This window comes from Coffea arabica, chromosome 4c (genome assembly GCF_036785885.1).
Source record: "Coffea arabica cultivar ET-39 chromosome 4c, Coffea Arabica ET-39 HiFi, whole genome shotgun sequence".
NCBI lineage: Eukaryota > Viridiplantae > Streptophyta > Magnoliopsida > Gentianales > Rubiaceae > Coffea > Coffea arabica.
Window position 1 is genome coordinate 9,210,826 of NC_092316.1, and position 27,621 is coordinate 9,238,446.

The 27,621-nt window shown below is 34.8% G+C and overlaps 2 protein-coding genes across 9 annotated transcripts; both read right to left on the minus strand.

Annotated features, from left to right (window-relative positions):
• Positions 1 to 4,264: 4,264 nt before the first annotated feature.
• On the minus strand, positions 4,265 to 8,455 carry LOC140005243 (26S proteasome non-ATPase regulatory subunit 6 homolog). Its single transcript, XM_072045921.1, has 8 exons — positions 8,208 to 8,455; positions 7,947 to 8,061; positions 6,270 to 6,360; positions 6,023 to 6,168; positions 5,655 to 5,874; positions 5,370 to 5,478; positions 4,733 to 4,901; positions 4,265 to 4,629 (listed from the first exon to the last, which is right to left on the minus strand). Exons 1-8 carry the CDS (start codon positions 8,341 to 8,343, stop codon positions 4,455 to 4,457), a joined length of 1,161 nt encoding a protein of 386 aa, XP_071902022.1. The 5' UTR covers positions 8,344 to 8,455; the 3' UTR covers positions 4,265 to 4,454.
• Positions 8,456 to 11,243: 2,788 nt separating this feature from the next.
• Positions 11,244 to 27,610, minus strand: LOC113738552 (replication protein A 70 kDa DNA-binding subunit B-like). Of its 8 annotated transcripts, none has more exons than XR_011813012.1 (13): positions 27,091 to 27,588; positions 26,768 to 27,002; positions 26,461 to 26,587; positions 26,320 to 26,363; positions 23,087 to 23,136; positions 16,560 to 16,715; positions 14,341 to 14,611; positions 14,150 to 14,237; positions 13,932 to 14,056; positions 13,507 to 13,639; positions 13,247 to 13,404; positions 13,054 to 13,174; positions 11,244 to 11,906 (listed from the first exon to the last, which is right to left on the minus strand). XR_011813012.1 is itself a non-coding variant. In XM_072045922.1 (12 exons), the coding sequence occupies exons 10-12, from the start codon at positions 13,387 to 13,389 to the stop codon at positions 11,733 to 11,735; spliced, it is 438 nt and encodes a 145-aa protein (XP_071902023.1). In that variant the 5' UTR covers positions 13,390 to 13,404; positions 13,507 to 13,639; positions 13,932 to 14,056; positions 14,150 to 14,237; positions 14,341 to 14,611; positions 16,560 to 16,715; positions 23,087 to 23,136; positions 26,320 to 26,363; positions 26,461 to 26,587; positions 26,768 to 27,572; the 3' UTR covers positions 11,244 to 11,732. The 8 variants fall into 8 exon arrangements, 5 of the variants coding, with proteins under 5 accessions (XP_071902023.1, XP_071902025.1, XP_071902024.1 ...); XR_011813011.1 differs by having other exon boundaries at positions 26,768 to 26,982; positions 27,091 to 27,587; XR_011813013.1 differs by having other exon boundaries at positions 14,367 to 14,611; positions 26,768 to 27,589.
• Positions 27,611 to 27,621: the final 11 nt, after the last annotated feature.

A 27,621-nucleotide genomic window follows, 5' to 3' on the forward strand; every position in this document is an offset into this window, starting at 1 on the left:
GCACTACAAAATTATCCTTCGTTCGCAGCCAAAGGGAGAGTCATTCTCCTCTTTTATTTACAGGTTTGTCTTCTATCAATTTTTCCTTTATTTTCTCACAATTTTAACTTTTACCTTTTTTCCTTTTTTAATATAAAACACTGCCTATTATTCCCCCTTCCCCCAGCCCAACCCAAAATTGGTAAAACTGCTTTTGTCCTTTTATATTAGAAACCATAGAACATGGAAAGATGTTATCTTATACTGCCCATTCTAATTGAAAGTTTACTAATAAAGCTAGAGACATCAGCTCTACCAGAACCAAATCATGGGCATAGTTTGATGATCTAATTTAGCATTTAGACTTGATGAATTCAAATCTTAATATATTTAGATGTGTTTGATAACAAAAATATATATAACATCTTAATTAATTAAATAATTTTAAATTGCCTGGACAAAACTTAGGCTCCGATCGGATTGAAAGAAAAGAAGGAAAAGAAAAGGAAAGGACGCCAATGGAAAATAAAAGAAAGGAGAGTAGAGAAAAGTAGTTTCCATCCATCTTGTTTGGATTAAATATGGAAGAAAAAGAGAAAATATTGGAAATTTGTTTGGATCGGAGAAGGAAACAAAAAAGAAAAGGAAAAGAACAAGTGTTAATTTACTGAAAAAGATAGGAAAAAATACTCTTTTTGAAAAAATTAAATTATTTCAATTAATTTAGTTTCATTTTCCTCTACTTCATCCACTTTTGGGTAGAAAACATAATTCAATAAAACAACTAGACCCTTTCCCTCCATTTCCCTCTTCAAAAATCAATCAAACAACAAAAACCAAATACCTCCAATTTCTCTCCTTTTCTTTTCCTCGTATTCCCTCAATTCAAACGGTGTGTTAGTTCAAAAATAAGTGATAAACTATTTATTCACTACTTTCATAAAAAATACACTCAAATGTTATGATTACAATACTTAACAACTTAGTAATTTAATGAATTCAAATTTCAGATTTTTAAACATTAAATTTAAAATTAAATTTTTTTCAAGCGCACTCATAGTCTCAAAGCACAATAAGCAGAAAAAAATGTACCTCAATTCCAATATCTAAATTTGTAGTGTATCATCATCTCAATAACATCTTAATCATAATTAATAGTCTTAGATGTGACATTAGGAAGCGTAGGTTTCTTAACTACATGAGAACCAACCCCACACATCTTGTGAAGCTAAAAGGCCAATTTCACACTGTTTCAAAAATTACTGCCAATTGCATCAACAAGCTCACATCAATGGCTTTCTTCGGTGAGTAATTAGGTAAATCGGTTAAAGGTACACGATAAATATGATCAATGTACTAATTCCTAGCAAAGTTATGATTAAACCTTTACACTTTTTTTTTGGGGTCAATTTAGCAAAGAAAATATGAAGTATGTAACATCCCACGGCTGGTATTAAGATATTGAAGCCACCCAATGAATTAGTTCAAGGGGCTATCCAATTTAATGTGGTCCAATATAAGGGGATATTTTTTTTTAGGGTTAATTACACTTTGCCCCCATGAACTTGGGCGCTTATAACACTTTGCCCCCTTAAACTCCAAATATATACGCTTTACATCTTGTGGTCAACTTTTAGATGGGGTTAAAATGAAGTTATATTTTTCATGACTAAAATATCCCTGACTAATTTTTAAACACACATAATAATTGTAACACAGTAAATACCTATTTATTTAATAGTTGCTAAATGCATCTAAACACAATTACTCTATGCATTTAGAACTTTTAGTACTAAAATGAATTAGATAATTCACAAAAAAAGTCTAAGCAACTCAATGTATTTATTTCATTCCCGATAGCAGTATTTATTTTAAATGAAATAAAATTAATTAGTGCATTTGGAATAAAAATTATTTGCTTATATTTTTTATTGTAGCACTTTTTGATGTGCTTTATGTGAGATAAAAACACGATTAAAAATAAAAATGTATTGAAAAGCATATTTAGAGAGTTTTTATTTTTTTAAATGTAGAACTCGAACAAACTACAAAGCAAGGTATGAATGTGGTATAAATTTATCGAATAGCATTTTATTGACTCCTGAAAATCTTGTGAAAGCTGCAAGGTAAATGAAAATTATTAAAATCAATTTGTTTACAATTTAAAGGAAGAAAGATAAGCGATGGAAAACTTGTACAGATGTTTTATGAATTTTTAAATTCTTTTTTTCTCTGAAATACGCTTTTTCAATTCTTTGGTAATATATATCTTTTATTTTTAATTTTTTAAATCATGTGACTTTGTTTTTTTTTTTTTTTCTAATAAGATGTTTCATATTCCAATTAAAACTATAGTATTATTCTAGAACTATTGTGTGAGGGCATTAATGTCATTTTGTTGAAATTTTGGATGGAGAATTCATTATTAATGTTTGACTAATCAATGAAGGGGGCAAAGTGTGTATATTTAAAGTTCAGGGGATAAAGTGTTATAATGGCTCAAGTTTAGGGAGGCAAACTGTAATTAACCCTTTCTTCTTTTTTTTTTTTTTTAATAAGGGGATTTTATGTGGTCCAATGCAAGGGGATTTGACTTAGTGCCTTTCCATTCTACGGCATATAATTTAATGTCAAGGGATCTAAACTCTCAGTTAACCCATCACTTAACGTATAAGAGAATCTATTGCCAGTTGACAAAAGGAAAATCAATGCGCCTAAGAAGTTAGCTCAGTCGCACATCTTCAATCTCAATGTCCTAAAGAGCCACCAACTTCAATTGATGGCATTATGATTACTACTCAAGTTGTAGTATTTTCTTGTCAACTGGCACCAACAACTTTTTCTTGCATGAAAGTTAAACGGACAGAAACCAAAATAAAAACCCCATTCCCCCGTCGAGATAGAATTAGAAGTTTTGAATTTTAATCCCTTTATCTTGTTTCCGCTTCTTAAATTCCATCCCTTTCTTTGCTACAAAAAATTTCAAAAAAATTAACAAAAAGCAAAACAAAATAGTACCAGTAATGTACCAACTGCCCTTTTGCAAAACTAGCCCAGCGTGTACTTTTTTTTTTTTTTTTTTTGTCGAAACGGTAGAATTTTTATAATCTAATTTATTCTAATTTAAGGGGAAGGGGAGGGAGATTCGATATGAGTAGAGACTCCATCGAAAAAAATCAATTAAAACTGCCAGCTAAAATGACAATTTGGTGGGAGGCAAGAGTTGAACCCTATCTCCCACCTCACCAAGAGTGGTGGTGGCCATTGAGCTAGAGATCTGTGGTTCCAGTGCGCACTCCAATCCCACTGAATATGGCAAGCTGGGGAAAAAAAAAAGAGAGGAAAAAGCAACGTTACAAATGATTACTAGAAGGTAGTGAGCGCTTTAACAGAATTTAGGTGCTGCATTTGACAGGATGTTGGGTCCAAAAAAGAGAGTTGATCATAATGCCATGGTCCTTTGTCAATGATTTTAATCACTTTCGGGGTTCAATCTTTGGGTTCGACATAATTGACTTGGATGGGACATGATACAAATTACTTGCACATTATTATTGTTATTATGAGAGTCTCTCCAGCCTCCGTACAATTAATTATATATGAAATCAGGACCAAACCTAACTTCAGCAGATGCTAAACTGTGCAACAACTGCTTTAACCTGGAAAAGAAAAACAAACTGTCTATCCACCCCTCAAAGCACATTTACTGAAGGCCGCACAGCAATGAAAATAGCTGGATATGAATGCTCGAACCAATCCATTGGTTATCTTGCCTTGCAGTTCTGGATTCTCCTCCCCATCTCTCCCGAAGACATGGAAGCCCGGGGGGAGGGGGTTCTGGTGACCGAGGGGTTCTGCCTCAGAGGTTACAAAGAAAGAAAATCATTACATCCAGTTACACATTTGCTAAACCACTGGACCAATGGCTCAGTGACCACCAGAGAGGGGCTTAAATCCCTCCTTGGACTGTAGGCGGTGAGGATTCAATCCTTACCTGCAGCGAAAAAAATCTAAAAATTTTGTTACAACACTCTCTTGGTCTAGTTGGATCTATATACCCACTAACCCCCTACCACAACTTCCTTAGGCTCCCCCTCCCCCCTAGATTAGGATAAAATAGGTTATACAAATGTATCGTTGCTGACAAAAAAAAAAAATTACACATTTGCTAAGAATTAAAATCACTGAGGCACAAATTAACCATTGATCTAAAATTTCAAATGACGTGAACATTCTCCGTTGTCTACTCGATTTTAACACAATAGTAAAAGAAGGCACAAGCAGATCCGTCCAAAGATTGCATAAAGATGATAATTTTTTTAAGACTCAATAATGATCTGAAATAGTCCACCAAGTTCCAGGGAAAGAACTGAGGACATCCCGCTAGAAATACATCAGATGACTAATCAAGAACTTCAAGGCATAATTCCCTGAATTGCCATGTCATTGCCCAAGGCAAAAAGCAGTTACATAACTCATAGATCAATGACACGAGAGAGCTTCTGAATACGATTCAACAAGAAATCTCCCTGCTTGATGGTTGCCTGGTAGAGGGCATTCTTTGCATCTGGACGATTAGTTTCGAGCACACCTGCTACTTTATCGATCTTGCAGTGTAGCTTTCCCGCGGCAATAAAGCGGGACAGCTCCCTGCAGAAGAATTAAATACCCAAACATCAATTTATTTGTATAATGACAGTAATTTGAAGTTACAGGTAAGAGCTCATAGGATCAAGATACATGACAAACTTACAAGTCAATGAAATCCACAGTCACCCCAAATGCTTTTGCCATAGCTTCAATGGTAACGCTCTTGTAGGACTCGAGGAATTGCGAATAAACCACACTTCTAACCTCCCTCATGTAATACCGGAAGTGTGGGTACAAGTACCGGTCCAATTTAATATACTCAGTTAAGCCAGCTGAAAGTCATTTGAATAAATTGAATAAGACAAACTGCAAATAAGTAACAAAACATTGGTCCAAACTGTGATATTTCAACAGAGGAGACGGCAGTTTCTGTGAATAGCAGAAACACTGAAGCAGATAACTATATCAGATTTTTTAACAATTACTACTTATAGAAAATTAAAGAAAAAGTGAAGAATTTTAAAAAATCCTTAATCTAGAAAAGAAGTAGCTAGCTCAAATCTGAACAAACATATAGCATATTAATTTGTCACATATTTAAGCAGCGCGGAGCCAGTCCCTAAGAACAACCCAAGTCCAATCTGCACCACAAGCCAGTCTGGGGAAGGAGGGAAGGCTGGATTTGACATTATATGTTCAAGAGCCTATGCCCTTAAAGTTCCTCTTTTCTATCGAGAATGAGGTATTTCATAAATATGTTTGTAAGATAGTGACATAAATTAAACAGCATTTATACTTACCAAAAGCAGAGAAAAATGATTTATATTGACAATCATAAAGTGAGTTCAAAAACTCTGACAAAAATGGGATTTTCCCAATAACTGCCAAGATCTCTGGGGCATCAACAACCTGCCACAAACAGCACAGGCACCATAAGTTCTACTTCATCCCTTTTATCATCATCTTCCAGAAAAAGATGAAAAGTACTAGAATGTCATCAAGGGGATGTGGTTAGACAGGAATGAAAATATGATTGCTTATTTGATCTACAATTGAACCAGACTCATCTTAAAAAAAATGAATACCTTCTGTTTCAGGGAAACTCTGTCTAGTGATATGATGCTTGTAAGGACAGTGTAAAATATGAAGGTGTCATAGGTAAAAAGTTCGTAAGTTGTAAAAGTTGAAATGGAATCAAGAAAAAGATTTGCTGCTTTCTTGAAGTTACGTGTTGACATGCAGAACAAGCCCTCATACACCTTCAACCTGTTCTTTCTTTCCCAGTCACCTCCTTCTTCAAACAAGCTGCAAACCATAAGTCAAGAGCAAATATTAAGGAAAACTGGAGCACATTAAGCTATAATATAAGTGTGTATATATTATTGAAGATCAACACACATATATATATATACATATATATATATATATATATATATATATATATATCCTTTACTTCTTTGCTTTATCAATACTCTTTGATATGAGATCAAAGTCCATATAGAAGAAACCAATCTGCAGTGTGTGGAAAACTAGGTCCATCTTTTGGCCAACTGCAACTGTTTTACTTTCTGTGACTTTGAGCTGTTCAAGGGCCTTCTCCTGGATTCATTGTGAAGCAAATATCCAAAAAAAAAAAAAAGGTTAAATCACAACAAGAGATATGGAGGTACAATGATGGAAAAAAAAGTTCACTCGTCTACCTTATCACTAATTCGGATGTAAAATAAGGATTTAGCCAAATGAGCTTCTCTAACTTCACTTTCTCCCAGGTTCTCCTCTGCATCAGCAATCCTAGAAAGTAGATGAATAAAGACTAAAGAAGAGCCACAAAAAAATAGCATATGGAGCTCTATAAGCAGGAAAACAAATCTATTCATGCCAACTCATGAAAAGACCTCATAATGAAGAATTTGTGCACCTATACACCAAAAGCTAAGGAAATGAGGAAAAAGGACAAACAGCAAAATATATATCACTAGGAACACTCTTGTCAAAATGACATATTGGAATAACCATCAGCTACAGATTTTAGTACCAGTAACAAGAACCAGCGAATAACTATCAGATTGACTGCCTCAAGGGAGATTTTTATACACAATTACCAGTAAAACAGCAATAGAAGGACATGAGGGCTACATAGCATGTAATATCTAACAAGGATTACCTAGCGACTGCTAATACTTCACAAGTCAGGTTGACATTTGAGCCTTATGAGTAGTAGTTCTTACTTTCTACTTTTTTAAGGAAAATTCTAACACAATAGAATAGGAACAAGGGGAAAAAAATTAAGAGCTATAAAGATTTGCCATAAAGGGGGGACAGGAAAGTGCATAAAAAGGGGTAGACTCTCTAGTCCATTTTGACAAATAAGAGATGCCAAAATCCTATGGTTCATCATTCAAATGTATGACTGATATCTAATTGCCAGTTTTACATTTTCATCTGCATAAGCTAACCCAATTTTTTTAAAAAATTATATGCAACTAGAAATTGAGATAACAAATCACACAGTTCACTCTAATTTGTTTGTAACTGTGTGCACAAACTCGTATCGTCTATATTGAGGGAGGATCAACATAAGGAGACGTAGCTTCTTTTGACATTCCTACATGTTTGGAGTTTCATGTGCATTTAATATCATAACACTATAGGCCACCAGTTCAAAAGCCATCTTTCCATACCATATATATCATCAAAAGACAGTTTTCAATACTCATTTGATGAAGTGCAAGCAAACCAGGACTGTCTTCTTACTAATTTTCAGACTCCTTTTGAACGTACTAAGAATGAATAAACAAATCAACAAAAGAAGCACCTTCACCTCTCATTTGAGTTGAACCTAACATGTGACAGCATGGTAACCGGGACTCCAATGTTTCAGAATTAACCTCTAAAACCAATTAAACCTACTCTTGCCAGAATGAAACTAATTATCAATAACATTCACCCTCTTGTATCTAGTCGGGATTCCTGACACCTACAAAACCTTTAAGGCAAACACTAAAAAGTTAAACCGGAGGATGCATAAAAACTACATTCAAAAAGCAGGTTAAGCAATACAAATATATGTGCACTAAGGCAGCATTTTACCGAGCCTTACAGCAAAACTAAGACATCAGCTTAAAAAATTGCCGAACTCAAGCAGCTAGTATACAGAAACATACAGAAATGACCTTAAAAAACGTCATCTTTCAGGACTTCGACATCATAAGCTATTCTCTGTTCCCCAAATTCACTAAACTAATAATCAGACCGCAGACCTCTGATACTAAACGGTCCAATTATTCAATAAAGCCGACACTAACAGTGCCAAAAAAAATTCGGAAAGCTAGTAAAATTGAAAAAGTAAATTAGTCAAATGAGAATCTGAAAATTACTTTTCATCAAGCTGCTTGAGTTCCTCGTCAATCTTAGCACGCATCGAATCCAGCACCTTTTGATCCAAATTCAAAACCCCATTTGCAATTAGGGTTTCGTACAATGGCGCCATATCTGAATACAATCCCACCATAAATCAAATTAATACTCGTTAACAAACAAAACCCAAAGCATATAAACACAAAACACCCTAATTTGACTGAAAAACATAAACCAATAAAAAAAAGTATATATCCAAATTACTCAGCAGCCAAATTTACCATCTGAAACGACGGCGTTGTAAACTTCATCCCGGAGGCGAACTTTCTCGATGTCGTCGACATCTGGGTGAGTGAGCAAGAAGAGTTTGTTGGCGAGAATCAGGTGGGGTTGCTGTTTGCCCTCTTGATTTTCCATCTTCTTCTTCTTCCTTTTTTTGATTTTTGGGGTTTCTTTTGGGTTCTTATTCTTCTTTTTGATGTTGGAGCTCAGAGCCTATATGCTTGTGGAGAGGGCAACTGAAAGGTGCTGGCTGGCTAGCAGGACTAAAATTTAAATGAAAAAAAAAAAGGAAAGAAAAGGCTTGAATTACACTTACCTCCCCTAATTTTTTCATATTCATAATTACCTCCTTAACTTTTGTTTAAAACTAAGATTATTCAACTCTAAGAGCAAATAAGTAAAGAAAAAAATTGTATTGCTCTTAATATATGGTTGAACAAGGTCTTATTTTACACTTTTGTTTGAAAATATATGCTTTTTATATATTCAATTAGTCCTTAAAATATAAAATAAGTTTCTTCCAAGGACATAAAATTTTAGTAAAAAATATTTGTTACAGCCTATTAGGACTTGTGTATTACAAGAAGAAGTAATATGGGCAAAGTTCAAAGAGATTTTGGTCTAATGGCTAATAGTTAAATTGAGATCCCAAACATTATAGATCCTAGATAAAAAAAAAAATATTATGGGCGGCAAAGGATCTAAATTACTATAACATTTATGTCTCACAAGTTAATTGAATTTTGACATCCTTATACTATATAAGAATGAGTTTTGGTCAAAAGAGATTTTGAATTTCAACCGCATGGGTAAGGGTATTTTGGAAATGTGAAATAATGTGTTGCTTTTTTAAAGTTTTTTGTACAACTCAGGGCAGCATGTGTTTGGGTATGTTTACAGAGATACCCTCATGTTGTATATTTAAAGTTTGTATTATAGGTAGAATACAATTTATGGTGAATTCTTTTGTCACACATTTCCAAAAATGGGGTTGTGCCTTTTTATGGGTATTTTGGGAATGTATGATTATTTTGGTTATCGTTTTATCTGTTGGTACAAGTGACAATAGCCGTTGTGTGGTTGTAATTAGTTAAACGTCCTTAGTCTCTAATTAAATTGGGGAGAATGTGGTTTAGTAGGTAATTAGTGAAAGGAATTAATGAGGGAAGGGTATTTTGGGAATGCGAGTTTGTTGTACTACTCTTTTTAACAGTTGGTACAATTCATAATAACTTTTGTCTTGGTGTAATTACATAAAGATGGTGAGTTGCAAATTAAAATTTGGAGAGCATACTTTGATGTAACTGATTAGACTTCTCAACTAGCTAAATTCCATTCATTGCATGGTTTATTGCAAATGATTTATTAGACACAATTATTAGGGATAATTGGCAGAAGTGGGCTAGATAGGTATTACTATTCAAATTCTGCTGCTTCAACTTCATGTATTTTGGCTTACGGTCTTTACCCTTTTTAACCATTCTAGGACTAGGATGGTTAAGACAAAATTAATACTAATTATTGGAAAATTTAAAGTATCAAGTGTTGGACATCTGTTCATTCCCTTTTCTCAGTTTTTGGGTTTGCTCAACAAAGGTTTGTTGTTTGGAACCATCTCTCATCCATTTGAAGACAAATCATAACAATCAATTGACTTTTAGTTTTTTTGAATTGTATTTTTTTGCGTTACTTGTATTTGTGGTAGGAACAGGATTCATAAGAAGAGTGTTACATATTTACATCTCCTAATCAGAATCTGGAAGCCAAGGTATGTTGAAACTATATTTTTTTACATTGAAATTTGTCATAATTTGCAAATAACTTGTGATATATGTATAACTGCTTTCTATACACATGCTAATAGATTTAATTAGGTCATACTAATGCATTAACAATGTCAGCCTCATGTGTGTGAGGAAAAGTTTTGTAGGAAATATTTGGAATAAGGTAACCAAAATTTTATCCTTCCTACTGAATCTTTTAAATTCTTTTGATATACATGTAGTTAGTTCTGGAATTGATTTTGGTGTTAGTGTGTACTTAGTAATACTGATTTAGTTTGGTGACAGAACTCGTTCATTTATGTATTTGGTTATATATATGACTGTCTAATTTTCTGGGAATACTTGATTCATTTGGTGGTAGTTTGACCTTTGTACTACTGATTTGCTATGGTGATAAAGTTGATTCATCTATGTAATCATGTGATAATTGATTTTGGTAGTTTGATGTTCTGCTATGAAACTTATGACTTGTCTTAAACTTATGTTTGATAATATGTTTATTTTCTCTTATATTTTGCTAAACTTATGGTAATTGAGTAGTCCATAGTGGTTGAATAGAATTAATTAAAGCTTTCATTTCTGACCTCCTTCACAAAGCATTAGAATTCAACATAAATTTAGATACATACTTTATTAGTATTACATCACAAATTGATAGGGTGTTAATTGTTGGTTATTTTATTGTTAATTTCCCCTTTGTCCTTGCCAAATATTGTTTTAATTATTAGTATTTACTTATATTTAGTATTTGGATTTAATTTTAGGGAATGGAACAGAAACTACAAAAAAGAAGGGACTTTCTGAGCAAATTACTGCACACATGGGAGTCTTCTGCAAAGCTCTCTCAACGTGGCCCACAAGAGAGGAAACAAACGGATTTCCCTTTGGCCCTTATTGAGCTGATAAAGAAAGGGCTATGAGAGCCCTAGGAGCCGAGGAAACAAAAAGAAAATTGAGCCGCATCTTTTGTATTCTTTTTTTGGCTTTCAATTTTGGTAGGGACCACGGAGTAGGAAGCATTATGTCATTTTCCTTTGGCTTTTAAAGGGACAATCGTACAGGAGCTTCTTATCAATAGATACTAAGAGGTTATCGGCTGTGCTAAGCACAGCCTAGACCCCCTATAATCTGTTGTCATATATTTTCGCATAAGACCAATCAAGTATGCAGCTAACAATATGAGACTAAACAAAAAAAAAAATCATTAGCATTGCAAAAGATAAGAGAAGCTGACAAAAGATTGGCAAGTAGTTTCATAAACAGCTTAACATCTTCAAATATAAAGTGCAATCATAGGCTGCAATTACAAAAGATCACATATTGAGATCCATTAAGGTGCACAAAAGAACAATTTCTTAATGGATGTCAATATTATGTCAAAAGATGCAAAATTGGGAATGCAGCTGTAAAGTGTTTTAACATTAGCAAAATGAGCAATTCAAAAGGCTTCAAGGAAGTTCAGAGTTCATCGTCACGCTGCTTCTTCAAGGGACTTCCAGGTGCATTGGTGGACAGCGAGGTAGGTGTATTAGCTTCAGGAGAATTCAAACCAATTCCGGGAGGCACAGTTCCAAAAACCAAGGCCCTCTTTGCTGTTGTCACTGTAGGCGGCACTTTGTTTGCAGTAGTAGACGATTCAGCAATGGCATCAAGCATTTTTTTGGTTGATGGACTGAAAAATTTAGTTTTCTTGGTAGGCTGCAGGACAGTAGCTTGAAGGGTTGAAATTTTTTCATTCGTTTATGCAGTTGTGATGGCCATTGGAATGTGAGCTGATTCCTCAGTAGTGTATGCCTTGACAATATTATACTTGGCTTCCTTCCGGCCTTGATAATCTGACTCATAGTAGCGAATGAAACACACAATTGCATGCTTTCCGAGTGCAGATGCTAGTTCAGCAGAAAAGTTAAGCTCCTAAATTTTTTTGTTTTAAAGTATAAATAATTAGCAATGATATTCAAATTCTGAGTAATTTCATGCTGTATAAATAGAACTGGATCCCAAGCATAATTATGGAAGGAAACAAAACATATTATACCCAAGACATTATGGAATAACTGTGAAAGATGGTAAAACCAAATAATCTTTTGTTTCCTACAATCATGACACTTTTACATGGTGAGAGCAGCATTCATACCAAAGAAAAGAAGTGTGAGAATCAGATTATTCGATAGTTATTACCATTAGACCTCAATGAACTAAATAAAACTCTCACTTTTTTTTTTCTATTCGGGTAAAGGCCTAAAAAAGCTGAAATCTTTTGAGTTCATCTGGGCCATTAATATAGACCAGCAAAAGCAACGAAGGAGAGATGTTCCAATTGTTGTATCAACAGAAAGTCACTTGGTGAGAAGAAGGCAGAACTATTTGACTCATTCTGGACATGCAGTTCCAATTCGATTGAGATTGGATCTGTCATACGAAGAATGACCAATGCTCTAATTGGCCAATCGTGCACAAACTCTATTAGTATCAAATATACAGTTCCAATTGTGCACAAAATTTCTATTTACTTATTTACCTAAAACTAATCAAATCTGGCAAAGAAGGGGCTAGAAGAGGTAACTCGATATCTCATTTACAGGATAGCACAATTGGACTAAAATCTCATAATCTTATCTAGGAAAATGTACCCATTGAGAGCTATCACTGTTTTTTTCCTGAATACCACCACTCCTTCTTTTGCTTTATGGGTTTCTTACAACTAAATTCCTAATAAATTAGCCTCACACAACAGTAAGAATTTGACAGTTTGTGGCTTCAATAACTAATAGAAAAGGCTACAAGCATGAGAGTTTGGAAAACAAAGATGAAATTGGCCATTCCAGCAGAAATATAGCCCGCATGATATTGGAAAAGTCAGCAGAAATATAGGAAATTATAATTGGCAGCAGAAATATAGGCACATGAAGTTCATCGCAGCTGAATGGGAAAATGAAGAAATCTATGAAGGGAAAAAGAATCGATAACATTAACCAAGATGTATTAAGCTGGTAGTTGTATTATCATGCAATAGCTAAACTTGTAGCAGATTTTTTTGTTGGCAAGATTGTTAGCTCACCTCAGTATGAGCTTCCCAGAATTGAAGTGCTGTAAATGGGATAAGCTTTTCAGCATCAAGGCCAAAGATAACAGTATTTATGGAGCCCGTACCATCATCAACAGCAATTCCAACTCGGGTCCTATTACACATTGGAAACAAAATATTATATTTTAATTCATTACAAGAGAGGGAAACTTAATTTGGTAGTTACCTTGCTACAACTCTGCTCTCTTCTTTGCAAGATGCGCATCTCATAACCCATCCTACGTCAACATTGATAGCCTTTTGGCAGTTCTCACATGCTTCAAACCAGAATTTTTGTTGTCCAGGGGACAAACTGATTTTTCCTGTCATCCAAGCTGTTTTCACCTAATAGATGTTTTTGTGAACAGAAAAAAGAACATCTGAGTTTTGTATTAATTTGGATGGCTTAAAGATGTAGATCAGGTTATAAATGAAAAAGGAAGTTACATCTTTGAGTGTGTTAAGTGCATTGGCTACACTGATTATGTCGTTAGCACTTGGAGGTGGCAGCAGCTTAGATGAATCTTTGTATGCTATTTGTTGTATCAATTCTGCAATTTCTTCTTTATTTGCATTATACCTATCCAAGAAATTAATGCAACAGACTTTAATTTATCAAAAGGATATAGAAAAGTTTAACTAAAATGATCAAAGGACATGTGCATCATTCTTTGAGTGCATTTGCTTCAGAAGTGGGAGGATTAATCAGAAGGCCACTCCCAGGCTTGGTTGTCAGAGATAAGTCTAATAATAAAAGCAATAGTTTTCATTAAGTAATAGAGCAATTTAAAAGACAGTGATAGGCTGAGTTATTGTAACTGGTTGACTATCATTGAAGTATAAGCTGTTAAAAGTATATTAACTTCACTTACAATTAAAAGTTGTGATTTTCAGCTTCATGCCAATGATAACGTTGGCATTTCCAATACTGTTTGCAAGTTGTGTTCCCTGATTTTGTTCGAACTCATTCCAAAGAGTAAGAAGCATTGGCTTTTTCCTTTACAAAGAAGAGGAAAAATGGGGAAAAATGTGAATGCAACAGTTTTATGCCTTGAATAGGAATATTAAAAGTAAGGTCTATATAACTAACTCTTCATTCACAACAATGAAGTCTCTTGTTTTACACCCGTTATTCTGTTCCTTTGTCGCAAATGCAGTGACAACAACAGCTTGTAAATCTTAGTACAAACCAAAAGAGAAGGGGTTAGCTGTGTTTCAATAGCTAAAGGAAATATGAAAATGAATTTATATTTCAAACAGTAAAGCATAGATATAACTTACTCTGAACATTCTCTGTGACTGCGAACCTAAAAAGGTCTTCAAATTTGGTCAATTCGAAAGTGCATGGTAGCATTGGTGGATTTGGCTCAACATACTCTTCAACTAATGTCTTGTTATGAAGCACCCATGAGAACTGATAGTCACTAACTTTATACTTTGCATCCTATTTTTTGACAGTCCCACCAGTGATATAGTATTACTTGAACGGTTGCAGCAGATTAGCAAAATAACGAATGTCGTTTCCATAAATGACAGTTGAAACCATAGTCCCCTGTTCATAGAAAGAACCAAGATGAGCAATACTAACCAAAAGGCTGAAGTACAACACTCAAGGTGAGAAGGGAGAGGGGGAAGAAAACATATAACAGCAATGTTTGAGTTGCAAGAAGCAAATCACTAAGAATAATCAGAGACATTTATGAAGGAAAATGGTAGAAAAAGCAGAACAGAATTTGACAATAGACTGCTATCAATTAATGTTATCAAGAGACTGCTATCGTTTGCCACAATTTTCCTTAAAGGGAAAAAAAGTATTTCAGATCCAGGGATATGTAACAGGCGAAAACGCAGGACTCTTCGAAAGAATTGAAGTAGCAAAAATCTAAAACGCTTTCTGTACAAATACTTTAGCAGCTATTGGTCACGTTAGTAGCAACTACATCTTTTCTCAACCTTGTGGTGTTTAGTTCACCCAATTTGTTAAGAGGATTACGAGACCAATTGTCCTCTACTTGTACAATGTGTTTAATAAAGTAAAATCAATCTACGATATTGTATATTGAATGTCCCTTTTTGGGTTCAAAGAAAGTACCATATGTATTAGCAATTGACAAGCAAAAAAGGGCAACAAAACTAACATGCAAAAACTTGGATATACAGAGCCTATGTCTATAATCTATGCTCTAATGCTCCCATTCATTTTTTTCCCTTTTTTTTGGCCCAAATGCATTGCAGGTGCTGTTGCCTATATCTATAAGTTGAACTAACGAAGTAATCAGGGTACTCTTAGAACTTTTCCTTATCTGTGAGTTGCTTTCTCTCCTATATATTTTCAATATTGGCAAATACTGGCTGTTATGCTTTGGTACGGGAGTTTGTCCTACCTAATGAAACCTAATCACAATATAAATAGTCTAATGACCTGCAAAACTCCAGAGATAGATTAAATTACTGCATTTAGAACATTTAAGTATTTTGGCAGCAGTGACACTTTGACCAAATTGGCTTCGTAATTTAAGTTTGAGCCCACTTGTTAAAATAAAAAAAAGGGGGCTGGATATGTATATTCTTGTCTGTATAGGAGAAGATGGAGAATTTGAAGGGATTGGGCGAATATCTGCTTTCTTGTTAATATTTTATGGCAGAAATGAGGTGATGCACCTAACTGACTTAGATCAAAATGAGCATTTTGTAGTTGCAATACCTATCTTTTTTTCCCTTTTCGTTTTACATCCTTTGTTGGATCTTTAAAAACGTGTTCACAGCAGTAGTGAACACGATAACACGTTGCAAAAGAGTGTGATTACAGAAAAAGACGTGCAAATATAGATAAAAGGTAAGGGGAAAAATTTTCTTGGAAATCAGGACAGATTAGGTGCGATTAAAAGGTGAAGATGAGATGGAAGTACTTCTATCAAAGTTCAAAGTCTCCAAAAACATTAAGCCAAAGAAGCAAAACGCGGAAAAACAGGGATAAGATGGCTGGTCTCCTGACTTGGCATAGGCTGTACGGCTACACATTCAATTCTACCAAAAAAAAAAAGTTGCCAGAATGGAAATGAGATGGTCTTGGGGTATTAGAGCTGTGTTTTTCTCTTTTGCTATAAATCATTTCCGTTAGTCTTCTGCACTTTGTTTTAGTCATTGAATGCACATTGAGGCACTCAAATGCATCCAAACTGTAACATTTTCAAATCACTATATATGATCTCCCATACAGAAAGTTAAACCGATTAGGCATACATCATTGGTTAATAATAAACCTTGTAATATTATAGGGTAGAATCATGTAAGTTAAATCAAGATTTCACTATAGTCAATTTGCAAGCATTGGTATTTTAAGTTCCAACGGAACAATATTACCCAAGAAACATAAAAAGAAAGCAATATTAAAAAGTAATCGGCCTGAAATTAAATTGCATAGAGGATAATTAATTATCTGGACATGTTGATGATTTAGAAAATGTTAAATTGCTAAGATCAGTTTCAGCTTATATTACCTCAGAATCTGTTAACACGAGGCGCTGAAATCTGATAGGCGGTGATCTGTTACTGGTTAACACGTGCGATTTCTCCATAACTTGCACAAGCACTGTCCACCTTCTCATCTTGTCGTGGACTTCATGCACTGATAGACATCTCCTTGCCATTGTTATCTATAATAATAAGAAAGACACATAATCAGTTTGTAAGTTAAAAGAGAAGAAATTCTGGAACATTCAAGAAAACTGGAACTGAATCCTAAAATAACATAATTACTTGGCAGCTATGCGAGAAGTTTCAAGAACTTCTCTAAATACAATATTTTTTGTCTGGTCTGTTCTAGGCTTATCAAAAAATGGAGGTTTAATGAGCACTTTGACTTGAGAAGCAGTTCTTGCTCGCGATAATGCAACGTAGAGCTGCCGATGGGAAAACACTAGTTCCTTCAAATAGATACCAACATAATCAAGCGTTTGTCCTTGAGCTTTGTTTATTGTCATGGCAAAGCATAAGCGAATTGGAAACTGAGTCCTTGTATATGGAATAGGATATTGTTCATCAGTTGGAGGTTGTAAGAGAATTCTATGGATGAAGACATCTTTTCCAGCAAAATCTCCTACAGCTATTTGAGCATGAATGACATGTTTCCTCAAACTTTTACAAATTAATCTTGTTCCATTGCAAAGACCCTCAGTAGGGTCGAGTTTTCTAAGCAATATCACAGGAACACCAGGTTTCAAGATTAGTTTATAGGGTGGAAGGCCACTGGGAGATAAGGAGTTTAAAAAATCTTCATATTGAACTTGGTTGTTTGGATTCAAAGCTCGATCGAAACTCAGATATTCTACTGCTGTACCTGGAAATTTATCAATTAAGATATCATTCACTTCATCCACAAAATGATTCTTTGTGGTGAGGATTGCTCGATTTAATGGCAAGGCAGGATTTTCTGATCTATAATGAATGTGGGGATAAACCACATTTATCAGATCATGTAGTGATGCATTCTGTGAACCGTTGCTAACCAAAATAGAAGAAGGCAGGTATATGAGACTGTCATCTTCAGCTTGGTCAGTGCCATCACCAACCCTTAATAAGTAATCAGTGAATGAGGGAGCAAATCGAGCCCTCATGTTTTGTGTGAACTCTAATTTTTCAAGAGCTGGCCAGATAGGGGAATTAATCAAAGAAGCAGCAATGGTTTCAGATTGGCTTCCCTTACGAACCACTGGTAAGGTTTACCTGAAATCACCCCCAAGAATAATTACTTTCCCACCAAAGATCTTATCTGAATTCATAAGATCTTTAAGAAAATCATTTAACGCTTCAATCGCAGATCTCTTGCACATTGGAGCCTCATCCCAAATAATTAATTTGCATTCCTTAATCATACTTGCCAAACTGCTTTGTTTACTAATTTTGCATGCTCTGCCCTTTGAGGTATCAATTGGTATTTTAAACCGAGAGTGGGCGGTTCTACCTCCAGGTAGCATTGATGCAGCAATACCTGATGTGGCTGTCGCTAATGTTATATAGCCCTTTGATCTAATATCAGCTAACAACGCTCTATAAAGAAAAGATTTTCCAGTTCCACCAGGGCCATCAACAAAAAATGCACCACTCTTATTTTCATAAACTCTTTTAGATATAGCTTCAAATGCATGCCTTTGGTTCTGATTAAGCAAAGAAATCGCATTTAAGTCCTCTTCAAAAACTTTTATGCTTTTTTCAGCCAATACATCTCTTGTTTGGTTGTCTACATCTGAGAATGAGAAATTATTAGGAAGTAAGCCAAATGAAACTATATTTTTTCCCATTGACTGTAGAAAACCATTTATTTGCTCTAAAACTTTTCGTTTGATTTCTCTAGGAGACAAATCAGTATTTCTCATGAAATCTTCGGACATGACAGCCTCAAATTTTGTCCATAGCTGTTTGGGGTCACTAGGACAGGAATAAACTAATAGCGTATCAAAAAGTCGTCTCATTTCATAAGGCATATGAAAAAGAGACGCTTCTTGTAGGCAAATTTCCTGGCTATTATCATTCTCAAGTAGGCCACGCAAGAGAGTTGCTTCACGAAAGGTGGTAACTTGTACTTCATTATGAGTCATTAAGTCTTCAAAAGACTTTGGAGCACGAACTTTAGACAAAAGAAGTCTAAGGTAATATCTTTCTCCCTCAGATGGATGAGCTGTATTTATTCGGCCTATAAAATCTCCCCTATCTCTAATTTTCCAGCGTTTTTGATCAGCTAACCAGACAAAATGGTCTGAAAATTGAACGTATATGCAATTTAGTTCTTGTGCAACTGAATCTGTTCTATTCATATAGAAAAATTCAGTCAACATTGTCTTCCTATTTCTTGGATTTTTGACTATGTTATTTAAATTTTCATGCTTCTTGAAGTGAATTGGCTGAAAATTTGGAAGATGCAATTGAAGGTGAATGATAGCTGGTTTAATTTCTCCCATGGAAAATCGAAATAATCGCCAAACAGCTTCAGGCGGGAAAACCCACCGAGCTGCCTGATATTGCTGAATTTCATCAATCTGATTGTTTGGATTATCAGAATTGATATGGAAACTGATTCGATCATGTCCTTTGCAGATATACTTGTAAATATATTTGACAACCTGAATTGTTGAGCAGATCTCAACATTAATGTGGCAATTGAACTTAGCAAGTAAATATGCATTATGAGGAACAACCCATGTATTATCAAGTTTTTGTTTTCTGACTTTAATTTTAACACCATTGTTTCTTCTTCGGTATTGTGGATAGGAATCTAGCGTCTGAATTGTCTGCTCAGAAAACTCTTTTGGATAAGAATTTTTGCAGCAGCCATGCTTAGTCATGCAAACATTTGATGGGTTCAACACACCACAAGGGCCGTGCATCATGTGTTTTTTAACCATTCTGTACAGGTGCGGATATTTTGTTTTACCTGGAATTTCTGCACTGACAATTTTATCATATTCATCAGGGATGAACATTTTGTGCTGAGGCTTTAAGATTAAAAGAAAATGAACATGTGGCAGGCCTCTTTTGTGAAATTCTATCACATATGTATAGGCTGCCACTTCTCCAAAAATATTTTTCTTCAAAAGTTCATTCTTTAATTCTTCTAGTTTAGCACGAAAGACCCTTACAACCAAATCTGGTCGATTTTGGGCTTCCTCTGTCGGCAGTAAATGTTCTTTTATTTCTGGCCAATTGGGATTGCAAGTCATGGTCAAGAATATATCCGGCTTGCCAAATTTTTGGACCAAAGTCATTGCATCTATGTATTTTCTTCTCATATTTCTTGGTCCTCCAATAAAGCTAGCTGGTAAAAATACTCTTTGACCTACATTTGCTGCCCGGACTTCACCAGTACCTATTGAGTCTACTATACCTTGTAAGAACTCTTTTCTAAATTCTTCTTGCTGGGTTCTCAAATAATCTAATCTTTGTGATTCAAGTTTAACATACATATCAACAACATATTGCTGAAATAGCCTACCAAAGTGCAATAAGAAAGATTCATCATCATTTCTCATTTGCAATTTATAGACATAGTATTCACGGATGGAAACGAAATCAGGATCGCCGTCTATTCCTGCCATTACTGGTTGAAGGAATTTAGAAAGAAGGTTAATGAGGCTGGCATGCTAAAATTAATAGAATACAGGTGGAAAAGATTTATTCTACTTACAGTCTTGTTCCATTTGTATTAACTCTTCGGCAGTAGAAGCATTCATTGGAGAAATAGAAATTTGAGCATCCCTTTTCCTAGTCTTTTTTTTGTGCACCTTTTTCCCGTGTTTTTTAATCCCTTGATGCCAACCAGATTCACCAAAAGGAAGCAAAAGAGGGTACTGGAGAGGGTCATAACAGCCATAGTAATATTGGATATTGTGTGAATGGCCACCATGGGTGTACACTCGAATATCTCGACGGCTTGTTTCTCCATTTTCTTCTCCTTCTACCCATAAAGCAGCAACTTGGGACACTGTAGGCTTATTGAATACTCTTTGGTCTAAACCAGGGTGTGTTCGTAAAACAATGCGATAAGTATCAAGGTTATGAACCTCTCTCAAGCCGTGAAAGAATCTAGCATAGGGATTTTGCTGCATGAGATTCATGGTTTTTTGGAGAATACTCTCAGTTAATCTTGGGTAGGCATCTAATCGATTTGCTAATTCATTTTCACTGCCATGAAAATAGAATTGCAAATTTTTTGAGGTCTTTAAATCATTGATGAAATGATAGACCTGACCTTACACTTTAAAAGTATAAATGCCCTTATTTCTCTTAGCCAAATTTTTATCACATTTTACTCCAAAGGAAGTGAAAGCAAATGTGTTATTAATGGTTCTAATACAGGTCCTAAACAGTTGAGCTTCCTCAGATGATGACATAAGAAGTTCTTTTAGAACAGTTGGGATTGAATTGCTAGCTAAAATAACATCCCCATTAGAATAACAAAAATTTGCTGTTTCATGAGCAAATTTTTTGCACTACAATGGGGACAGTTGCATTGGCGAGGAAGCAGATCAGCAGCAGTAGGAATGTGATTTAAGACCTCCCGACCTGTTTTTGGCGTTCTTGCTATAATCGACAAAGAAAAGATATCTAGTTATTCATTTTGTGTAATGCAGGGAAGTAGAAATTAAAAAACTGAAGCTAGTAAGACATTAAAAAGTTTACAAAACCTGCACGCTTTCTCTTAGGCTTTACTTGGTTTGATTGGAGTATGGCTCTATCTATTCCTTAAGTGTTTGCTACCGAAACTGGATAGAATATGGTATAAGTTAAACAAAAGCGCTAAGGGGTATAGTAGGTAAAAAGTCTATGTTTATGGGAAAGCTTTATCTAAGGTTAAAGTTTTTTCATGGTACACTAAAGGGGCTGGAAAACACTGTTTGTAAAAGGATGATCATTCTAGTAGCCAAGTGAATTGTTCTAAATGTGAAAAGGTCACGAAAAATGTATAAAATTAATTTTATAGTTTATAGAATGATAAGTTAGAGTAATTGATTTAATTCTAAGATTGAAGGCATAGGAAGCTGGAATTTATAAAAAAGGCTTTAAAAGACAAAATGAGTTTAAAATAAAATCACATAATATTTTTAATGTTACAGACCTATTTTGGTTGACAGTGAATAGAAGGCATATACTTTTACAAAAGCTTAAAACGGTTAACTTGGAAAATATGCAGAAATTAGTGAAAATAATGATATGAATAAAATACTGGTATGAAACTGTATGAGCTGGTTTGACTTTAATAGCATATTAATGGAGGGGATTAAGGCAAGCACCTGTGGATTCATATTGAATTGATTTTGATTGCACAGTATCCACTGCAGGGATGGCAACAATTGAAGGAAGAGGAAGTTGAGGTTTGGTAGGCGAACTTTTAGATTTCTTTTTTTCTTGGCACCTTTTATGTTTTAGTATCACAGATCTTTGCCTTCTATTATTTGCTGCAACAGGATTTTTTGTTGCCAAGAATTCAGATGGCGCATTGACAATTGAATGCACCATATTTGAACTTGCAAACAGCAAAGTAGCTGGGTTCACAGGACGAGGCATACTAGACTCAATAGGGTGAGTCACAAACCTAGAGCAGCTAGCATTTTGAGCTTCTATTTGCTCTGTTTCGTGCATACAATGCATCTGAGATATATCAGGTTTTAATGTAAGATGATCCTCTTTGTTATAGGCTATACTGGAAGGCTCAAGTGGTGCAAATATAAATGACATATTCATGGATGCTTCTGTGTCATTTGAATTGGTTGGCAGGATAGAATGGACGTTCGGGCGTCTAAGAAGAAATGGCTGATGTGATTCTAGAGATATGGAGTGAAGCAAGCCATCTCTTTGGGATTTTTTGTTTCTATATCCCATATTTTTTTGACTTCCATTATTTCTTATAGCAAGAAATTGATTTTGTAGAAATGGAAGTGATCTACTCATAGATAGTTGGCTGTTATTTGGCCCTATAGGAAGCAAGTGAGGAACATTAATTACATTTGAGGGTCTCGAGCCACGAAGTCGCGATAGCCTATCTAACCGTTTTTGCCTCCATCTTTGAATAGCTTGTTTTCTATAACTAACTTTATCCATATTTTTGAGTCACCTCAAATGGAGGAATGCCAGTAGCATTCTCAGAAGGCTCGTTTGTGACAAAATATATAAGAAAAGAAGGATGCTAGTCCATCAAGGCAGACAGGATAAAATAGCTAATGGAACTTCTCTAATGTAATGACTGACTATCAGATATCTCGATCACAATTTAGTCAATCATATAATTGGTCTATATTATATGGTTGTTTATATACTCTTACGCAAACAATATTAGACAATCAAATAAACAGAAAGCAACTACAGAATAAATGTAAAACCAACTGGACATACGACTAAACAGAGGTTAAAGGAATTGAGGATATAGAGCCATCAAAGTCTAATAGCAAAAGCATAAAAAAACATGAACTAAGGAGACAATACAGCTAACAACAGGTTTTTTTGTGTAAAAGTCAGGCTGAAGCATTAGGCATACCTGGTAACAGCAACGATAAATCAAATAGGGAAATGCAAAAAGCTTTGCGCCTAGGATGAGGTGTACATTATCCAAGCAACAAAACACAGGAAAAAAAAAATATCAGGGAAAGAGCATAGACAAAAGGGGGCAAAGAAAAACAGTAAATGATAATGCTTGCATTAGTTTGCTATATGAGCTGTTGAGCTATAAAGTTGTAATCAATTTAGATACATTAAGATGTTCCAAGTATGGGTTATAAGTTCATGATGTCTGGGAATTGGGATTAGCATCCATTACTGTAATTTATTTAAATTGCTGATAAAATGATAATTGTCCATGCCCCATATTAAGTGGTAATTCTGGAGAGGGGAAAAAAGATAAGTTACTGAAGAAATATGGAAAATAAGAACAGAAAACAAATATAGAGCAGCTTCAAAGTTAGAGAAGGTATCAATTAATGAAGTCCAGTTATAAAGATAAGAAAATGTTCTCTACTCTTCAAGGCACAGAAACAAGTTTGAAAAGGACATTAAAGTATGTTCATTACACCAAAGGAGATCAAAATCAGAAATGAGTATTGCAGCTTTATGACCTTAAGAAATCCATTTAGTCCACAAAGACAAGACCGACTCCCATAAGTGGCACTTTCACCTTTGTCAAATACATGAATGATTAAAAGCAGCCAACTCCTCAATTCAAGAACTACATCCTACTGCAATTTGTTTTCTTCCCGATTCAGCTCGAATGGTAGTCAAATTAATGCTATTAGGGGACCTAATGATACATCTAGATAAGATTAACATATATATTTACACATACTTCTGCAATTTCAAGCCAAAAAATAGAGTGTATGTACTTGGGATAAAACAGGCATAATAACCTAAGATGTTCAACTGCTAGGCATATAAATGAGTGAATGAGCTTTGAGTAAAAAGACTACAATGAATAACAGACGAAGAATGGTCTACATACAATATCCTTAAAAAATAACCATTGAGTTTTTCATTGCCCCAGACAAGTCTAGCGTAAACGAAACAGCAAACAAGGAACACACTAAGTAAGCAATTAGAAACAAGAAGTACAAAGTCTTAAGCTGCTTAACCAATAGGCATTTAGATCACTAAAAAAGGCTGGCCAGCTTAATATTATCTTAAAAATAGATAAGCACTCCCATTCCTCATTTAGAACAACAACAGGTCACATATAGCAAACATGTATATTGTAAGAAAAACTAACTTAGAGTCTGTATAGCTTCATTGTGATTAAAGACCAAAGCATCAGTACCAGGAGGTTGGAAATGACTTTGGTGCATAAAATCTGTTATTGATGTCCATCACTACAATTTTTTTTCTAGTGTGTATATAGCAATTTGACTATTTGATAGAACACTCATTATATGCAAACCAAAAGGACAGCTTAGTTACTTAGAATAACATCAGCAAATGGGTTAACAGCTTTTAATTCTGAGCAATAATTTGTTATTTAGTCTATTCTAGGCATGAGATACCTACCAAAAAAAAATCTAAGCTTGAGATAATCAAGCTGTCATAGACATAATGAATGCCTGTTGTCTAATATGACTTGACATTTTCAAGAGCTTTTGCTTACTTTAACTACCTTAAGATCATACATTAGAGTCAAGTTGAAATCTTAGCTAAAATTTTAATGGCAGATTAGTGTTTGCGTTGAAGCTTTGGGTCGAACTGTGAAAATGATTCCAGGAAGAGAAGCTATTGATTTTCCATAGAAAGTTTGAAATACTGCATTTATTTGTGTTGAAATATATAGGAGGCAAATGGAGAATTTTAAAGTTGAAAAACCTAATAAAATCATCAGAAAATGTTAGTGTATGATGGAGCAGTTAACCCTATCGAATATTAGTAGTGAAAATGAAGTCAAGATTCAAAAATGATATCCAGAAAAGCTAAAAGTTCAAGAGTCTAATAAGAAAGCGACAACATTGTACCAAACAACATAAGCAAGAAAGACACAAGGCCATTTTATGTTTGACAGTTTACATGGAATGTGGATACGCATATTTTCAACTTGATAATTGAGTAACAATACTTTTTTATTGTGTTTGCACAAAATTAGTTTTATGCAAAAAAATTAAAAATAGTTAAGAGGCATAAAAATTTAAAAATAGTTTTAGAAAAAGATCACAGTAGATTATATCAACTATCCGCAAAGCACCAAGCAAGTTTTATTGATTTCCAATTTTTCGGCAAAACTAATTAAAATATAATTATATACTACAAAAAAAGAATAAAATTGGATGATTACCATGATAATGAACATTTGCAATAAATTCAGGATTTTCTCATTGTATTTATAGAATCGGAATTCATCAGGAAAAATTTGAAAGCTTGCAAGGTTTCATCTAGTGTATTGGAAATAATTAAAATGTGTCTTTTCTATTCTTTAGTTCCTACAAAAATATAAGCAGAGTAATTGACTCTTGAAGCTCAGTTACTCTTCCAAGTTGGTCCATCCGTATGTACTTCTTTTGAATGTTATTAAATTTCAAATATTGTTAATATTGAACTTGTTACAGAAGGCTATGGTAATGACAAGTACAATAGTGCTTAGGATAGAAAAGTTATGATTTCTAGACTACATTAAATAACTTTGGACACAATATTATGCTGAAATAATTGTTGTTAGGCAACAATATGAGATTTACTTAACCCATCAATTTCTCCTGTACACAGGCTTACCCAAGCAAGGGGTTCAACCTGATGTCCTTTGTGTTGATTTATAGCATGCATATGCGCTTCACAAGGGGAATAGTGAACTTGGTACTTCAACCTTTAAAGCTGGCCAGATTGAATTAATTGGAACTTCAATCTTTAAAGCTAGCCAGATTGAATTAACTACGTCACAGTTTAAGGCCAGAATATGATAAAGATAGCATACAATCAACTATTCCACACACCTCATAATGCATCCTTTACAACCCAATATTCATCGTTTAAACTGGTACCCAGCAATATTTTTGTAAGCCCATGTCTATAAGAAAGATTTTTAATCAAATATTTCAAATTAACAAAATCACCTGCTCAAATAAGCAATCGTTTGTTTCATAAAGGATGACACAAAACAAATAGCACCAATAAACTTAAAATAAATGAAGCAGAAACTGAAGAAAAACTACTAAAAAGAAAAGGGAAAGGTGAAATTTCACTTATGAAAATATAGGCACTTAAATAAAGAAAAAATGTTGATAGATTGAAGGAAGGCAACAAACTGACCTTCAAGTTAAAAGATTCCTCGAAGGAACTGCAGCAAAAGGAACCTATGAATTGAAAATATCTGTATATTAGAATTTATTAATCTGCGAACTATTCATAAGAGGAAAATTTGGCAAAAAAAAGGGGGAGTTTTTTTCTCACCAGAGAGGACTCCAAAGAACAAGGCGTAAAGGCTCGGAGGCTTCTTCTTGCAGTTCACAAGGCAGAGAAGGCAGCAGGATGCACTGATAAATACGTCCATCCCATTTTTTTTTGATTTCGTAAGCCACTGGAAAAGGTACAGGCTAAGTGAATAGGAACCCTATTTCTCAGCATAACTGGAATAAGAGAAAAATCACATCCAAGCAGATATTTCTAATCGTAATCATACGGATGATGAAAGTTGAATAGAAAGCATAATTTGGGCGGAAAATTGAATACCAAAGTTGATTAGAATAGAATGGCATACCTAATAAAAAGTTCTCCATCTCACTCCTTTGAAGTACAACTATCACGTGAGGCTCCAACAATTCGGCAACATGAGATGAAATTGATACAGAAACGGGTTAATTGGATATTAGAGAAAGAGGGAAAAACGGCTAGTGTAAGCAAAGTAGTTCACCTACACCCAATTCTCCTGCTCTAAAGTACAAAGACCATGTGAATGATCAGCAAATCAAGCACCTGCAGGAGTAGCAGCTAACCTGCTGGCTTAAAGAAGAAAGTCACAAAACCCATCGCCCAAATCATAGAAAATCCAAACTTTTTACATGGCTGAAGAGGGTTGTTGACCTGCTGGGTTTGGTAGCACAGACGGCTGGAATTGGGCTTGCTCAGGATAGGTGCGCCGAATTTGTGCTCAGAATAGCCGTGTGGTAGAGGAAAGGGAGGAAAAGGGTTCAACGGCAATTTGGGAAAGAGACAGTGCAATGGCAAAAGAAGGAAAAGGAATAGAAGGCTTGAAGAGGGGTGTTGACCGGCTGGGTTTGGTAGCATAGCCGGTTGGGATTGGACTTGCGCAAAATAGGTGTACTGAATTTTGCTCAGAATAGGCGCGTGGTAGAGAGAGCAGGAAAACGCTTCAATGCAATTTGAGGGAAAAACGGTGCAATGGCAAAAGAAGGAAAAGAAATAGCAAGCTTCGCACAAGAGAAACTTTAGACAATTTGCAAGGAAATTCTTTACCTTGCCACCTGTCAGATAATTAAGAAGCCATGTGGCAAGAGGAAAGGAAAGCATTAAATCTGGCTCTTTTCTTATAGAATAGGCGCGTGGTAGAGAGAGCAGGAAAACGCTTCAATGCAATTTGAGGGAAAAACGGTG

Bases quoted from the DNA above. Each gene is read 5' to 3' on its own strand.
- LOC113738552 (XM_072045922.1), bottom strand. From the start codon at position 13,389: ATGACAGGAAAAATCAGTTTGTCCCCTGGACAACAAAAATTCTGGTTT. The intron at 13,175-13,246 runs GTAACTACCAAA...AATGTGTAATAG, and splicing joins GAGAGCAGAGTTGTAGCAAG to GACCCGAGTTGGAATTGCTG. The intron at 11,907-13,053 runs GTGAGCTAACAA...AAAAAAATTTAG, and splicing joins TCTGGGAAGCTCATACTGAG to GAGCTTAACTTTTCTGCTGA.
- LOC140005243 (XM_072045921.1), bottom strand. From the start codon at position 8,343: ATGGAAAATCAAGAGGGCAAACAGCAACCCCACCTGATTCTCGCCAAC. The intron at 5,875-6,022 runs GTAAAGGATATA...TATGGTTTGCAG, and splicing joins AGTATTGATAAAGCAAAGAA to CTTGTTTGAAGAAGGAGGTG. The intron at 4,630-4,732 runs GTAAGTTTGTCA...ATTCTTCTGCAG, and splicing joins ACTGTGGATTTCATTGACTT to GGAGCTGTCCCGCTTTATTG.